Genomic DNA, 18,362 nt, shown 5'->3' with positions numbered 1-18,362 from the left:
GAAGCCTGAAGTGCCAAGAGTTTCCCTGAGTTCTTTTGTTTTTGGTGAATAAGTGTAACATGTAAGACAAAACAAAGTGGTGCTCTATTTATGCAAATAAGTAAAGGTGGAAGTGCTTAATGCATTATAAGGTTGAACTACTGAAGGAGTAAACCTATCAAAAGATTTCTATAAAGCATTTCTATTTTTCTAACAAGGTGTGGTGTCTTCTTTCAGTGGATGGGCGCTGGGTTACTGTGATAAGTGCGACGCAAGCATAACACGATTGCCTTTGAGATAAGTCCTTTCACTCTGTGCCAGGCTACCCTATGTGGACTGGTGACCCCAGGTCCAACAGAGAGTATATGTATGAAACACATTAGAAGAAGCATCTACTGCAGGAAAAGTAACCCAAGAGTAAAAGATCTCAAATGGGTAAGCTACCTCCGCACTCACCACAAAAATTACCGCCATGCCCTCCAAAGGGACGGTATACGTTTGCAAATGATTGCGTACCGCAATGCGACTATGCAGCGTATATCCACTGCGTCTGCCATTACGAAACAGAAAAGTCCGGTTCTAGACCAAACTGCGTAGCACAACTGGGTAGTAGTTCGAAAAGAAAACCGTTTTGATAGATTCAAGCTTAAAAAGACCTATGTAACTATAGGTAGGTTTATCCGTCACCACCGTTATCCGGAAACAATGGTGAAGGCGTTAAGGACTGATAGTAGCGGGGGCGTGGCTTGGCCGCTGAGCGTAATGGCTGCTTGAATCTGCAGCTCTGCCAGCCGAGCTGAATATCCGACATAAATCCGACCCTAACACGGTACACCTCGGCTCCACCAGATGGGTGAGACTGTGTGGGCGCCCGGCAGCCGCTGTAGGTAAAATCAGGACAGCACAGGAAGATCTGGAGATGTGGCGGCGAACAAGGGCTGGATCTGGAAGTGAGGCCTGGACGAGCGGCTGAAGCCGGGCCCTCAAGTAGCGGAGCCGGCTGTGGAGGGGGAGCAGCGGCTTGGGCGCTGCCCACTTGGCGCTGCGGGATGTGAGGTGGTGGACGCACGTAGCATCAAGCAGCGTGTTAAAGGCATCTGGCTCCACTCTGCACTGGCGGAAAAGACGGCTCGACAAGCGGAGGGAGAATCAGAAACTAGATGGTGGAGGGAAGACAAGGTGAGACGAGGGCCGATAGCATCTGAGGAGCTGCAAGCGTGTAAAAGTGATTTTGCTTTCTGGGTGACGACGCGACCTGTATGTGGGACCTGACAGAGTGAGACGGCTGGTTCGGGAAAGTTTGGATTAATGAGACGTGAGGAGCACCGCGCCAATACAGAGATCGTCTGAGGAGAGGGCGGCCGCCATTTTGTATTCCCGGTGCTGCGGATCTACTGTGGTCCGAGGAAAAGGCAGCGGAAATAAATAAGTAAGGGTGCAGGAGGCGACTGCAGACATTTCGGTTTGGATTGCAGGGGAACACGCGCTCCTGGTAACTCATAACACCCATCAGACTAATGTTGTGCTCTGCATGCGCCCCGCAGAGTAGTCACGTTGAGGGGACTGCACAGCGCTAGTGGATCCGAACAAGTGTTGACGGCGTGCAAACACTGTGCAGTGAGCTGGGACAGGTCTGGGACCCTAACAGACAACCCGGGAAGAGAGAAGGTACTCTGAGGAGCTGCACAGTGATACACTGACCCCTCCAAGCGAACCTGATTGGGCCCCCGGTCATTCATTTATTGGCGATCTGTGAGGCGTGAGAGACGGCGGCTACTGCCACAGACCACCATCAGGGGAGCCCAGGAAGAGAGTTGTGCCATTTGTGCGGGCTGTGTGGCGACGACGATTTGTGCATGAGAGGTGAGCTCTGGGCATTGGTACTGCCACTGCTGCGCAGGTTGTACTCTGTGTGCTGGGGAGGTTAAGGAACTACCACCATTGCGGCTGAGAGCGGCCTTGCTCCGACCTACAATCCTTGTGACCCACACAGGGTCCTGAGCCAGCCTAAGGGAGAGACTGTGTCACACTGCTGAGCCGCTATACTAGGTTGGAGGGCGCTCCAGCGCTTGTTCACAATGGGGAAGCTGGAAACTAGACAGCCAAAAATAACGTTTGAAAAGAAGACGAATAAACAACAAGATGCGGGGGCAGCGGAGCGTGAACAGGGAGAGGACGGAGTGCAGGATCAGATGCCGGCTGACTATGTGAAAATTGCAAAAAACACAGTTGATGGACAGAAGAAAAGTGCAAAAAACACAGTTGATGACGATGTGAAACACATGTTTCAGGAACTAAAGGCTGGGCTGCAGGGCATCGATTCTAAAATGGACACTTTGCGGAGCGCATGGATAGGATCACGCAAGGAATGGACAAGCAGCAAGGGAAGAGGCGGTGTCCTGGAGACAAGAGTCACAGAAACTGAGGAGGGTCACACGGAGATAGAGAAGAAAGTGAAAGGCATGGACAAAGTTTTAGCCTTGATTCAACAGAAGAATGAGGACTTGGAAGCGAGATCAAGACGTAACAACATACGTATAACAGGCATTGCAGAATCAACAGACATTCCAAACATGGCGCAATATGTGGAAACTATGTTTAAGGGCATGTTTGGGACCGATTTGTCCACCATGTTCCTCATAGAAAGGGCTCACAGGTCGTTGGGTCCTAGGCCCAAGCCAGGCGCAATGGAACAACCCATATTGGCACGAGTGCTAAACAACAGGGACCGTGACACAATCTTACGCTTGGCCAGAGAAAAGGGAGCAATTCAATATAACGGAAATAACGTAGCGTTTTATCCAGATTTCACCCTACAGGTACAAACAGCTCACAGGGAATTCATCCCGGCGAAAAGGATTTTCCAGCAGATCGGCACGAAATACGCCTTGCTATATCTGGCCAAATTGAGGGGCCAAGGTCCAGGCAGACCCACCTTCTTTGTTGACCCTGGTGCTGCACTTGCATATGCTAAGCAACAAGTGAAAGAACACCGCAATCAGACGAACTCGGACAACGCCACATCTGGAAACAGACTGAGTGACATTGAATGACTTGGTACAATATGAATAATACAGCAGATACTAGGCATGTGTACACCTGTGCCAAGTCATGCCCAAAAGGGAGCTGATTCAAAATGGGAGGGTGAGTGGGGTGCCCATTTCAGGAGGACATTCAGAAATTTCACCGAACATCACTCGGGAACTATGATTAAGGATGGGGCCTTGAGGGGTATACGTGGTGCGAGCAGCTCGGCCACCCCGTCAAGAGTACGGGGGAGAACGGCGGTCACTCTGCATGCCCCAAGGGATGAGTCCCATGTACCAATACATGATGCTATGGAATGTATGGTTTGGGGAATTGGGGGGACAACACAACCTGATTGGGAGGTTGGTGTGGGTGGGGGGGAGGGGATGTTGGGACACGAATTCACAAGATAAGGATAATTGGGGTGGATAATGCTCAGCCAGTTCGGGGGGACAGAGCGGCAGGGATACACGATGTTTGGTTATGTTTGCTGCCTGATTGGCCTCACAGTTACACTAGCTCGAAACTTCAGATCAAGTGCAATACCACACATAGGTCTTCCGGGGTCTGGCTGTAGTCACTCTGAGAGAATGTATGACCTGGCTCGCTGCTGCATACGGAAATGGCTGACTGAGTTGGGCGGCCTAATTGTAGCTTGTTTTACGTATGATGGGGTCCCCCAATAAGACAGTTAATTGTCTATCCTGGAATATCCGAGGGCTGAACGACAGAAGGAAAGCGAGATTAATTCACTCATACCTGATGCGCCATGAGGTAGATATCTGTTTATTGCAGGAAACTCATTTGGCCTCTACCACCACTAACATGCTTAAACACTACAGATGGGGTGAGATTGTTGAAGCACCTTTTTCTAACTATACTAGAGGGGTCGCCATCCCCATACGCAGAGGTTTACAATGGAAAACTCAAACGTCCATAATAGATAAGGAGGGTAGATATATTTTACTGCTAGGAACACTGTGTGCTACTCCGGTACTGATTGTCAATGTGTATGGGCCAAATGTGGATAGTCCGAGTTTCTTCAGCACACTGTGGCAAAAGGTCCAGTCATGTGGCCAGGCGGCGATATGATGGGGCGGAGACCTGAATGTGGTCCTATCCTCCGAGGTGGACAGACAGGGTACGGCCCGTGAGCACCACCCTAGAGCTGCAGGCTTTCTGAGAGATCTGATGATTGAAGAATGGCTGGTGGATGCCTGGAGAGCTCTACACCCGGATGGACGCGAGGGCACGTGTGTGACTGCTCATAGAAATGCATGGTCCAGGATTGATTATTGGTTGATGTCCAGAGATCTACATGCACGTCTGGCAGTGGCAGAACATCTGCCAAGGTCCTTTTCTGATCATGCGCCTGTGTGTGTACGCTTGAAGATTCCTCCACAATACATACGTCCTTTTAGCTGGAGATTTCCCTCGGGAGCATTGCTGGACCAAGTGTTTAGGGAAGAACTGAGGGCAAAACTGTCTGAATACTTTGAATTAAATGAAGGCACGGTGGACTCACCAGGTGTCCTGTGGGAGGCGTTCAAGGTGGTGACCCGAGGCAGCTGCATGGCGCTAAAAACAGGGGTGCTTAGATCTATACAGAACACATTGAGTAGCCTAGAGAAGGATATTGCGAATCTAGAGAGAAGTAATAGGGAAAGTCCATATCCGTTCACTCAAGCAGAAATTAGAATCAAACTAACAGCCTTCCAAGAAGAAGCTGAAAGGGAAACAGCGTACCTTAATAAATACGCACAAGCTAGGAGGTATGGGGAGGGGGACAGAGCAGGGAAGACATTAGCCGCATTGCTACAAGCGCCACGCGGGGCAGAATATATAACAGAATTACAAGGATCGAGCGGCGAGACGGTGAGAGAACCACAGGCCATATTGCATACAATGACGGAATACTACAGAATGTTATACACCACTCGCACAAATGCTAATGAGACTGACATAGCAGATTATCTGGACACGATAGCGTTGGCCTTGTTTAATGATGGAGCCAGACGATACATGGACCAGTCTTTCACAATAGAGGATGTTAGAGAAGTGATTGCTGGAATGCCGGCTGACAAAGCCCCGGGTCCGGATGGACTGACGGCTGCGTTCTACAAAGAGTATATAGACATAGTTGCTCCAAGACTGCATCAGGTGTATAAGGAGGCCACCTACACTCAGAGAAGCCATGATAATTACTCTTCAAACCTGATAAAGACCCGATGTACCCAGAGTCCTACCGCCCCCTCTCCTTAATTAATCTGGATGCGAAAATATACGGCAAATTGCTGGTAGAAAGACTGAAACCCAGGCTACCGCAGATAGCGCTCTCGGATTAGTCGGGATTTGTGCCTGGTCGCGCCACATCACATAATTTGAGAGTTCTCTTCGGCCTACTCCATTATTTAGACCCTAGTGTGCAGGCAGCTGCCGCTTTACTGGATGCCACTAAGGCATTTGATTCCCTAGAGTGGAAGTTTTTATTTGCTCTGTTTTCCCGCATGGGGTTTAGCACGATATTTATTCAACAGATCACGCTCCTCTATGCGTCTCCTACGGCACGGCTGACAGTCAACGGTCAGATTTCGGAACCGTTTGGAATAACCAGGGGCACGAGACAGGGCTGTCCTCTGTTGCCGCTGCTCCTCGCCATAGCCACAGAACCCCTTGCGCGCGGCTGCGACAACACCACACTCATCGCAGTATTGGCTTCACCTCTAGAGGACTGCTCGTCTCGATGTACGCAGACGACATGACCATTTATATGACTAAGCCTGCAGAACACTTTGACCCACTGATGAGGGAATTCATACGGTATGGGGGCCTCTCAGGCATAGAGGTCAATTGGACCAAATCTGTAATGATGCCCTTGACTGATGGCATCACTAGGTGCAGTACAGAATTTCCCATAGCCTGGACAGACGACAGTGTTAAGTATTTGGGGATTTGGTTCAGTAGATCAGTACAGGAAATATGGTTAGCAAATTATGGAAAAGTGGTGAACTGGATGGAGGGAAAAGTGCAGAGATGGAAAAATGTGCCTCTCTCCCTGACGGGTCGAATAGCTATAAGTAAAATGGTAATTCTACCCAAACTGTTATATTTATTCGTGAATATCCCTATTCCCCTCAACGCCCACTTTTTTAAACGGCGGCGAACTGTGTTTCTGGAGCTAGTTTGGGCAGGACGTCAACCTAGAGTTTCATGGAAGCTATTGACACTACCATTCAGCCAGGGTGGGCTTGCTGCTCCAGACTTTGAACTATATGCGTTCAGTGCTCAGGCGCAGTTCTTGCATTTTTGGCAGCACCCCATCCCATACCAACCGCATGTAGCGATTGAGATTGACATTGCTTCTCCAACCCCACTGAATACGACGGCTTACCACCCTTACAAGAAATCCCCATCGGACATAAACACAGTCGAAGTGACTAGATGGGCCTGGTCGAAAATAGCACACAGGACGGTTGTGTCGGAGCTTTATGCTCCGTCGATGCCGCTGGGAGGTAATCCTCTGCTGAGACCTCTAACGGACAAAGCGGTGACGGAGAGAGCGCGTAATCATGGCTTAAAACTTGCAGGAGACTTATACCCTGCTGATTAATTTCTGACACTGCAACAGATGTACGCAGCGGAGGAACCGACGGCCTCGGACATGTTGCTCTATTACCAGCTGAGGGCCGCATGAAAAGCTAGATACCCAGAGTTCCCGAAGGCGCCTCCCCCGTTACCGGCGCTGGAAGATGTATTGTCTAATAGCTCTCCTCGAAAACTGATCACTCGTATTTACAGGAACACACAGGAGCACTCACCAATATTTGTGTGCACATCCAGTACTGAGTGGGAAAGGGAATCAGGCACGGCAATTAGTGAAAAGCAGTGGGCATTTTGTTGCTGGCAGCTTGAGAACCTGTCTCCTAATTATAGGCTGAGGCTAATACATTTTAACTTTTTGCATAGAACTTACCGCACGCCTAAACAGCTTCATCGAATGGGTCTTCAGGCTGATGCGAATTGTTGGAGATGTGGAGCTGCCGATGCGAACTTCTTCCATCTGACATGGGGGTGTAGGCATATTGCGCTCTATTGGGAGGAAATCTTAGGATACATCGGGAGGATTATAGAAGTGGACTTGAGGCCGAGTCCATTGCTGGCACTGTTGGGTTTTGTTCTGGAGATGCCACGAGGGTCTCGTAAGCTGACCGCTTTGCTGCTGCTGCCGGCTAAACGACAGGTAGCTTTACATTGGAAGAAAGCAGCTCCTCCTGCAGTGGCAAGATGGATCCAATCGGTCACATACTGTAGGGACCAACTGACTAATTATTGGGAACTTATGCCAGCCAGAACACGGCCTCTGGACATTTGGGAACCATTTGCGGAATGGCTGGGTCGTGGTGGCGCGGAACAGTGAGCATGTTCGATTGAATGGGAGTGCTTGTCTGTGGGATGTGAGTAGTGTAATGTGCAAAAGACATGAATCTGGCGCGGATGTGAGTACTTGTGGACTATCAATAGGGGGAGGGTTGAGGGAAGTCTGAGACTGGGAGGATTGATCGCAGCTAGAGCCAGAGGACTTATTTAGATATGATGGAGAACCAAATGGGTAATTTGCAGCCAGGCTTGGATGTGGTATTAAGTATTAAGCATTAGTGACAGTTCACAGCTTCACCTGAACAATATTAACATGCGTTTACGCACAGGCAGAAGATACAGTATGGTAACACCTCAGATTCGCCTCCGGACTGCACTGGTTGTCGGAAATATGGCTGTGTTAACGCACCTAAATGCTTGGATATGTCATGCTGCCGGCCTGCGGGTTGTAGGCTACAAAAGCTGTGTGAGTTGTGACATTGGCAATAAAGGTTTTTAAAAAAAAGAAGAAGAAAAAAGGACTGATAGTAGCACTACTCAAGCGCCTCGTATATACGACCAAACGTTGGGCGCCATGTTGCAGGGATTCCGTTCCTATACAGAACTGTGCATAGAGACCTAGGACCTCAGTGAATTAGGGTACACCAAACTCACCTTAGTACCTAACATCCCCTACCAGACTAGCATCAGTGACTCATCGGTTCTTCGTCCTATAGTGAAAACCCCAATGATTAGTCAACCCAGAACATGAAACTTAGGATTCCTCAGGTAAGGTGGAAACAAGAACACTCTTTCATTATACTATCATATCAGTCCAAAACAAGGAGTAAATGAGACACAAATAAGTTTGAAATGTTTATTTCTAACAACGTGTTCTAATGAGCAGCATCTTTGCTAGTATAAGTAAACGTATTATAAAAAGCAAGGTTGTCAGCATTGTTACTGCTCCATAAAATACAAAGGGAGAAAGCATGTTATAATGCTAAAGGGAAACAGGTTATACATATACCTATATTTCGCCCTCCCTAGATAGCAAGTTATTTTATAACTAATTAAGGTCTCACAGGTTTACATGGGTGGCCCCATACCTCTGGTAATCAGCAGGAGTGGATCACATCATATTCTCCTCAAGCTCTCAGCACACGAATGTTCTCCAAGTGTGTCTATTCATGCCCACCCAGTGCATTATTAAACGTGCCGAACCTCAGAGGTGGCCACAGCTGCATACATGTGATGGATAGAACATGCGCTGATCAGTTAGAACAACAACCTCAGTGTCTAAGATAACCTTGACGGTGTCAGCGCATACTGTGCAGACTAAACTATCGAAGCAGGCAAGAAATGCAGCAAAACAAGTTATTCTCATGTGAAGCAAAGCATCTATCGTTTCTCTAAACACCAGCGCAGAGTATGTCATGTGCAAAGCAGAGCAGGCAAGGAAAAATGGTGTTTAAACTTCTAATAAGCTCATGCTAACTTAACACTATATAAATGTACGGGTCATCTCCACGACACTTTGTTGAACTAAAACACTGTGGTGTTTCTGTCTAACTCACTCCAAAGTTAGACTGCTGAAAAGACTCGAGGCCAACTATCTACAAACAACCCAAATCAACGTAAGTTTCTACACTTTTTAGTTTTACTGGAGCAATATATATTTAATGGCCGAATATCAATCAATACTGAGACAAGATGTCCGTGTCTCTACCCGTTTTTTCCACTACAGGCCCAGCCTTAAAGTTCTTGAGAAACCTGACTGAGTCTCTTTACTGATAAAGGTACTTCACCCACTACAATAGTTAATAGTCTCAATAGCGAGAAAGAGCCCATATTTATTTGTCCATTCTATTAAACCAACAGGTTACACCGTGCCCAGCCCTGACGAAAATCCAGCGACATAACAATGGGATTGGAAACATAACAACTTTTCCTTTTCATTCACAAAGGGACATTCACTAGTCCATGTCTAACTAGTTTTCTGAGGACGCCTTCACCTAAAGATTTAGCCCCACAGAAAAACTGCCCTTGTGACAGCAGTCCTAACTAAGGCGTTAAGTAGCAGGCTTCAGGATTGCTTGTTGTAGCTGATTATGTTGGTGTAATTATTACATGTTATTTAATTTTAGTAACATTATTTTTGTAGCTTGAAGAATTCATGTCTATTCTTCAACTGTTAATTGTTTAAAAATATTGGATGTAAACGGATTGTGTTGCGCTCAGACATATGTACTTGTAAAAAAGCATTTAAGTACATAAAAAATGTATGTGATAAAAGTCAAATTTGGCTATGAACAGTATGGTCAAGACACTAAGTCTGCTTAAATAAATAGCAGCATTCTAAAGTAGTACCTAGGGGATCTTCTTTCTTTCTAAATACTTTCTAAAAGTGGCATTTGCAAAAGCGCAATTTAAAAACCATCTTTAGTAAAATATGTGTTATTAAATTATGAGTTCAGAGAGCCTAAATTTTATTTTTCCATCTTATCCCTATGGGAAGATATGCTTAAGAATGTTACAAAGCATTCCTCATTCTGTCCTATGGGGCAAGCTAGCCTTTCAATAGTGAAAAACGAAATTGGCAGTATTTCACTATCAGGACATGTTACACACATCAGTACATGTCCTACCTTTCACATACACTACACCTTGCCCGGGGGGTACCTTGAGCCAACCATAAGAGTGTCCTATATGTAAGAAAAGGGAAGGTTAGGGCCTGGCAAGTGTGTGCACTTGCCACGGCGACATGGCACTTAGCAGACTGCGCACAGGCATTGCAGTGGCAGGCCTGAGACATCTTTTTAGGGCTACTCATGTGGGTGGCAGAATCAGTGCTGCACTAGTAGTATTTGATTTACCAGCACCGGCACACCCAGTGCATTTTACTAGGTACTGACCAGTAAATCCAAACCTGCCAATCAGGGAGATCCAATCATATTAACAATTTACACAGAGAGCATATGCACTTATGCACGGATTAGCAGTGGTAAAGTGCCCAGAGTCCTAAAACCAAGAACAACAGATCATGAAAAAAATAGGAGGTGGAAGCAAAATGTTTGGGGATAACCCTGCAAAAAGGGCCACATCCAACAACCCTCAAGACCTGGGTGTTCGAATAAGCCTACAGGACCTGCAAGCGCCTGGATAACCTATTGGGCGATTAGCCGGGCTTTATAAATCCTGCTCGATTGAAGCCTTGATCACTGTGGAATTAACAGTTAACCTTTCATAAACAAGCAAAGCGAAGCGACCAGTTTTTTTATAGCCTCTATCCAAGTATCGATGTCTTCAAGATGGTGACACACTGACCTATCAATTGCTCCTACTGTCCATTCAAGGACTGAGGATTTAACTTCGTATTCTCCCCGCTGCGTTTCTTTGGTCACCAGATGGGTCCGTACAGTTCAGTAGTTTTATGTTTTTTATGTTATTTGGTGGGAGTCCAGTTGGAGAGGAGTGTGGTACAGCACTGTTGAATTTGTCATGACAGTTTATTATAGTAGACTCTGGAACAGGAAAAGGGCTTTGTCATGCTGCTTAGTGACAATGAGTCAGCTTTGTAAACAGGACACATCACTGGATGTGTTATCTCGTCAACACACCCATAAGTGACATTGTAGACCACATCAATCTACGTATGCGGGCATAGAGTTGATAAAATTGATACAAGGTCTCTTGTCTTGTGTTGATGGTTTAAAATTTGTCTTGTGCTTATATACATAACCAAAAGACACACAAATTATGGACGGAATTCGGAATAATTCAAACATTCACCCCCAGTCAAGTGATCTGGGTTAAATCCATTGTTCTTTTGCTCACCATGCCAAGCCAGTTAAGACTTAACCATATTCAAATCATTGGCCCTGCTCCTCATGGGTACAGTCCAGCTTGAACTTTCAAGGCAGGTCCTCCCTGGACCAGAAACAAGCATACTGGGACCGGTTTAGGGTATCACCCCTCATCAGTCATCTTGAATCCAGTGTACAGGGAGCCCGGGACCCACGTCTAGGCATACCCGTGGCCCTTTATATGGTTTCTCCCCAGGGTGGGCTTTCCCATGATACATTGGCTGTGAGGTGCCTTTCTAATAAATGCCTTGTCACTTTCTGTACATTCATACAGATACTTCATTAAAAACACTTTGTCACATTCTCCAGGAACTCGCCCAGAGATCTGCAAAGCCATCCGTTACTTCATCACCTAGCTCGCCATTGCCTCTGAACACTACATATTCATAGCAGATCTCAGCTTCCACAAGGAAGACCTTAGCGACGTCAGCACTGCCAACCTAATAGAAAGCATGAGCAACATCAGCCTCATCCAACTCGTCATCGACCCAACACACATCGTTGGGCACACGCTTGACTCCATCCTCATCTCCAGCGAACCAATCAAGTACCACCATGTCACAGAACTCACCTGGACCGACCAACTCCATTGTCCACTTCACCATCACAGGGCACAATACTACGGCAACCAAAGCCAAACAACCCAGCGCAACTGGAAAACGTTCTCAGATGAGAACTGAAACACTCGCCATGCCAACTGACTGGACACAGCTCTAGACCTTAAACAGGCCCTCAGGAACTTCACAGACTGGATCACCGACTATGCCACCCCGACCAAGATCAGAGAATCGGCAAAGAGTGTCAACTTCTTTACCCTTGAACTTCAGACCTCTAAATGAAACTGTTGTTGGCTAGAAAGAAGATAGCGTACCAATAAGGATCCAGTGCACTACACCACCTTCAGGACATCGATCAACCACTACCACCTCCTCAAAGAAGAGAGCGCTCACATGCTGGATAAAGATCAGATCAAACCACAGCAATGAGCTCTTTACCATCATGGAATTCAGCAACCCTGCAGCCACAGAGAATATCATAACTCCCTCCTAGGATCTGTGCTACACACTTGCTGACTACTTTCATAAGAAGATCGCGGTCATCTACAGGGACTTTGAACCTCAGCTGTCTGCAAGTGACAGCCTCGCCCTCCTCACACCCACTGATACTAACTCTGACCTCGGGCCACTTCCTGGGATACCCTCATTGCACAAGACACCACCTCTATAATGAACACAATGCACTCTGGGGTACCCGCTGATCCATGCCCCACCATATCTTTAACCTCAGGAGCAAGGTGATCAGATTAGAGCTCACAAACCCACATAACAGATCGATCGCCTTGGCCCCCTCTGCAGAAGAGTGGTAACATGTAGAAGTGAAACCCCTCCTAAAAAACATTCAGCAGACCTAGAGCAGCTGAAGAACTCCTGACTGATACCCCTGCTCTCGTTCCTGGCCATAGTCTTTGAGAGGACAATCAAGAGTACGCTGACCAGACACCTGGAGCACAACAACCTCCTGGACTCCTCCCATTCAGGCTTCCATGCCAATCAAAGCACAGAGACTGCCCTGATAGCAGCCACAGATGATATCAAAGCCCACCTGGACCTCAGTCAAAATACAGCCCCATCCTCCTCGACCTCTCGGCTGCCTTTGACATGGTCTCCCACCAGATCCTGATCGACAAGCTCCACCACATCGGAATCCAAGGAAATGCCCTGAAATGGATCGCCTCCTACCTCACCAGAAAAACTCTGAAAATCAGACTCCTGCCCTACTCCTGAGCCCAAGGACATCATCTGTGGTACCCCACAAGGATCCTCAATTATTCCCACCTTCTTCTACACTAACATGATACCCCCAGCCAACATTATTAGATCACACAGACTGAAAGTCATCTTCTACACCCACCTCACCAACTCCAGAGACAACTTACATAGGTGCCCGGCCAACATCACCGACTGGATGAAGCACAACTGCCTAAAACTGAACACAGACAAGACGGAAGTCCTCATCTTCAGTTACCAGGCATCTCCGTGGAGCGACGCATGGTGGTCAGCAGTCCCCTCCCTTACAGACCATGCCATGACTCACAATGCACATGTGCTGTAAGATCTTTAGATCTTGCAGCTCCCCATCAGCACCAGACAAATGATCACCCAAGCCCTGGTGACTAACTGGCTTGGCTACCTAAAAACTCTGTATGTAGGAATCAACACTAACCTCCAGAGACAACTGCAGACAATACAGAACTCAGCAGCAATACTAATCCTCAACCTCCTGAAGCAGACCCACATCACTCCCCACCTCAGTAAACTCAACTGGCTCCCAGTCTAGAAAAGAGGCAAGATACCGACCCATGCTTGTAAGGCACTCCACAACGAAGGATCGTCCTACATCAGCCAAAGTTTATTCTTTAACCAGCCCGCCAGACACCTGCATTCCACCTCCCTCTTTCTTGCTCACGTTCCCAGTGTCAAACCAGGCACGGAGGCTGCTCTTTCTCCCACCTGGCTGTAAAGACCTGGAATGAACTTCCCCTGCACTGGAGATCCGACTCATCAGTGAATCTGGAAAGAACTCAAGATCTGGCTGTTCAACTGATCAGCCCCTCCGGACAGCAACTCCTCCCCTGCGGCTTGAGAATCTCACAGATGATTTGCCGTGCTTAATAAATACCGATTGATTGATTTGAGTGCGCACATTAATATAGATTTTTCCCAGTGGGGACTTTGATGTTGTTTAGCTCTCCCTTGCTAACAAATGCCTTGCTACAATCAGTGCAGTCTTCAGGGTGGACTTTTGATGCTGCGTTAGCTTTCCATTTATGAATCAATGGTCACATTCAATACATTTATAGAGTTTCTGTCCTGTGTGAACATTCTGATATATTACATTTTGTTTTGTAATCAATCCCATGCCACGTTATATTTATTAATAGTGTTTCTCCCTAGTGTGGATTTGTTGATGTTAGCTTATTCTTCCTTGGAAGACTTTATTACACTCTAAATACATAGGATTTTTTTGCCATGTAGATTTTCAGACATCGCTTCAGTTGTCCATTTATTATGAATGCTTTGTGGTATTCAATACATACATTTTCTCTCGTGTGAACTTCTTGATTTTGTATTAAATTTTGCTTTGTGATGAATGCCTTGTCACATTCTGTAAATTCATGTGGTTTCTCCCCACAGTGGACTTGATATTGTTTTAAATCTCCCTTTATAATGAATAGCTTGTCACATTCAGTGAGGTTGAATGGTCTCTTTCCATTTGGTATAAGTTCTTTGTCACATTTTGTACAATGATATAGTTTCTCTCATGTGGGAACTTTCTGGTGTATTTTTAAACTTTGCTTTGTAATAACTGCTAAATCGCATTCAGTACAGCCATATCGTTTCTAACCAGTGTGGAATTTCTCATGTACTATTATGTACATTCATAGGGTTTCTCCCCTGTGTAGATTATCTGATGTTGCATAACAAGTGACTTTCTAATAAATGCCTTCTCACATTCAGTGCAGTTGAATGGTTTCTCCCCAATGTGGATTTTCTAATGTCGCTTCAGCTCTCCATTTGTTATAAATGCCTTGCCACATTCAGTGCATTCATACGGATTCTCCCCCAGTGTGGACCTTTTGATGTTGCTTTAGCTGTTTGTATTTTATAAATGCCTTGCCACATTCTGTACGTTCATACAGTTTCTCCCCAGAGTGGACATTTTGATGTCGCTTCAGCTCTCCATTTGTTATAAATGCTTTGTCACATTCGGTACATTGATATGGTCTCTCTCCAGTGTGGACTTTTTCATGTCGCTCCAGCCCTCCATTTGTTATAAATGCTTTGTCACATTCAGTACATTGATATGGTCTCTCTCCAGTGTGGACTTTTTGATGTCCCTTCAGCTCTCCATTTGTTGTAAATGCTTTGTCACATTCTGTACATTGATATGGTTTCTCCCCAGTGTGGACTCTCTGATGTTCCATTAGGTGTGACTTTCTAATGAATGCTTTGTCACATTCGGTACATTGATATGGTCTCTCTCCAGTGTGGACTTTTTCATGTCGCTTCAGCTCTCCATTTGTTATAAATGCTTTGTCACATTCGGTACATTGATATGGTCTCTCTCCAGTGTGGAGTTTTTGATGTCCCTTCAGCCCTCCATTTGTTTTAAATGCTTTGTCACATTCTGTACATTGATATGGTTTCGCTCCAGTGTGGGTTTTCTGATGTTCCAGTAAATGGTATTTTCTAATGTATGCCTTGTCACATTCTGTACATTTATATGGTTTCTCCCCAGTGTGGATTTTCTGATGTCGTTTTAGGTCTTCATTTGTCATAAATGCCTTGTCACATTCTGTACATGCATACAGTTTCTCCCCAGTGTGGATTTTCTGATGTAGCTTTAGAGCTCTATTTCTTATAAATGCCTTGTCACATTCTGTACATTGATATGGTTTCTCTCCAGTGTGGACTTTCTGATGTTTTATTAGATGCGACTTTCTAGTGTATGTCAGGCAACATTCTGTACATTGATATGGTCTCTCTCCAGTGTGGAGTTTTTGATGTCGTTTTAGCTCTCCATTTGTTATAAATGCTTTGTCACATTCTGTACATTGATGTGGTTTCTCCCCAGTGTGGATTTTCTGATGTTGCTTCAGCTGTACATTTCTTATAAATGATTTGTCACATTCTGTACATTGATATGGTTTCTCTCCAGTGTGGGTTTTCTGATGTTCCAGTAAAAGGTGTTTTCTACTGTATGCCTTGTCACATTCTGTACATTTATATGGTTTCTCCCCAGTGTGGATTTTCTGATGTCGTTTTAGGTCTTCATTTGTCATAAATGCCTTGTCACATTCTGTACATGCATACGGTTTCTCCCCAGTGTGGATTTTCTGATGTAGCTTTAGAGCTCTATTTCTTATAAATGCCTTGTCACATTCTGAACATTGGTATGGTTTCTCCCCAGTGTGGATTTTCTGATGTCGTTTTAGATGTTTATTTGTTATAAATTCCTTGTCACATTCTGTACATTGATATGGTTTCTCTCCAGTGTGGACTTTCTGATGTTTTATTAGATGCGACTTTCTAATGTATGTCAGGCAACATTCTGTACATTGGTATGGTTTCTCCCCAGTGTGGATTTTCTGATGTCGTTTTAGCTCTCCATTTGTTATAAATGCTTTGTCACATTCTGTACATTGATGTGGTTTCTCCCCAGTGTGGATTTTCTGATGTCGTTTTATCTCTCCATTTGTTATAAATGCCTTGTCACATTCTGTACATGCATACAGTTTCTCCCCAGTGTGGGTTTTCTGATGTTGTGTTAACTGTCCATTTGTTATAAATGCTTTGTCACATTCTGTACATTGATGTGATTTCTCCCCAGTGTGGATTTTCTGATGTTGTTTTAGCTCTCCATTTGTTATAAATGCTTTGTCACATTCTGTACATTGATATGGTTTCTCCCCAGTGTGGATTTTATGATGTTTCATTAGATGTGACTTTCTAATGAATGCCACGTCACATTCTGTACATTGGTACGGTTTCTCCCCAGTGTGGATTTTCTGATGTTGTGTTAGCTTTTCATTTGTTATAAATGCTTTGTCACATTCTGTACATTCATACGGTTTCTCCCCAGTGTGGATCATTTGATGCCGCTTTAGACTCTCCTTCCATCTGAACAATTTATTACATTCTGTACATTTATATGGTTTCTCCTCTACGTGGACACGCTGATGCTGCACTGGGTCTTTCATTGCAAAGAACACGTTTTCACAGTCAGTCCATCTATCTGGTTTTTCTCCAGTATGAAGTTTCTTATGTCGCACTTGCTGTTTTTTGGCCTAATAAATGTTTTGTCACATTCTAGAAATTCATATGGTTTTTCTCATGTGTGTTCTTTCTGATACCAGGTTATCTCTTCCTTCGTAATCAGCACCTTAGACTTGCTTCAGTATGTCAGTGTGTTGTGTCTCCAATGTCTATCAGCTGATATCTAAGAGCCAAGTACAGACCTCATTGGGCATCTTGGGTTTTCTGCTGTAGAAAAAGACTTTGGCGAGGCATTAGCCTTCAAGGGAAGAGTTTTTGAGGCACACTGTTTTTACATCACTCCCCACACCAGTGATGTTTAATAGCTTTACTTTTGACATTCATTACTGCATTTATTTCACCTGTTAGATTAAGAAAAAGAAACAATCATTAAGCTTAAATGCAAAACCCATCAGAAAAACTCATTGGCATTTAATGATGCATTTAAGTGTTCATATAGACAAGTGCGTTGAAGAAATCCTAGATTCCACTTTCAATGTAAAGATGCAATAGGCAGAGTAAGGGCATACGATCTTTTTGTGATCCCCTTCTATTGAGGAGTGTGGACTCAAGGAGTAACCAAGAGACCAGAGACTGTTGCTTGTTCAGTGAGTGAGATCTTCTCCCAAGAGACACTACAATGTTAAATCCACAGCAACAAGATGCCGCCCTTCTTAGCCAGGGAACGGTTCCTATTATCAAACGGCCTAACGAATAATGCAAGATGGAACCGGTTAGAAAACAGGTCTTTGGTTGGCAGAGGTATGCACCATGTCCAAGTAGGGCCAGCAATCCTAGTCAGGGTAAGTCACAAAACAATTGCAAATTATTCTGTGCTCACCCCCTGGTAGCTGGGCACAGAGCAGGCATGCTTAAAAGGCAATGTTTAAAGGGTTTGTGCAATAACTCATGCAACAACACAGTGAATACCTCACAAAAAGACTCAGTTTAGAAATATAGAGAACATGTATCTGAGTAAAACAAGTCCAAAACGATAAAAATCAATCAAGTAGAAGCTGCTATATTGAATGTTGAAGAAAAAAAAGGTAATAAAACAATTGAAAGCAGGTAACACTAAAAAAGGTTATTTCAGATTGGTCAAGAGGGACCGGTGCAAATTCAAAGTGCAGGCCGACTACAATGGAGCGCAGAAAGACTGCAGGGACCCATTTGGGCCCACTGAACACAGTACCTTGGAGCTTGGGGTGCAGTGTGCGTGGGGAGGCCTTGTGCCATCTAGCGGAAGAAACTTTGCAGGGCTTTGTGCTGCGTCACATCAGATTTGGCAGAGACTCAGCTGTAGAAACCACTTCTGAGG

General features: G+C 45.3%; 1 protein-coding gene across 1 annotated transcript; it reads right to left on the bottom strand.

Annotated features, from left to right (window-relative positions):
- Window positions 1–8,225: 8,225 nt before the first annotated feature.
- LOC144805687 (uncharacterized) lies at window positions 8,226–17,398 on the bottom strand. The gene is given in 3 exon segments (XM_078672195.1): window positions 8,226–14,476; window positions 14,662–14,852; window positions 14,854–17,398. Coding segments are annotated over 3 exon segments (2,577 nt in total). The 5' UTR covers window positions 16,990–17,398; the 3' UTR covers window positions 8,226–14,226.
- Window positions 17,399–18,362: the final 964 nt, after the last annotated feature.

Source organism: Lissotriton helveticus (genome assembly GCF_964261635.1).
Source record: "Lissotriton helveticus chromosome 1_1 unlocalized genomic scaffold, aLisHel1.1 SUPER_1_unloc_19, whole genome shotgun sequence".
NCBI lineage: Eukaryota > Metazoa > Chordata > Amphibia > Caudata > Salamandridae > Lissotriton > Lissotriton helveticus.
The sequence above is the reverse complement of the archived record's forward strand: the minus strand, read 5'-3'. Positions and strand labels throughout refer to the sequence as shown.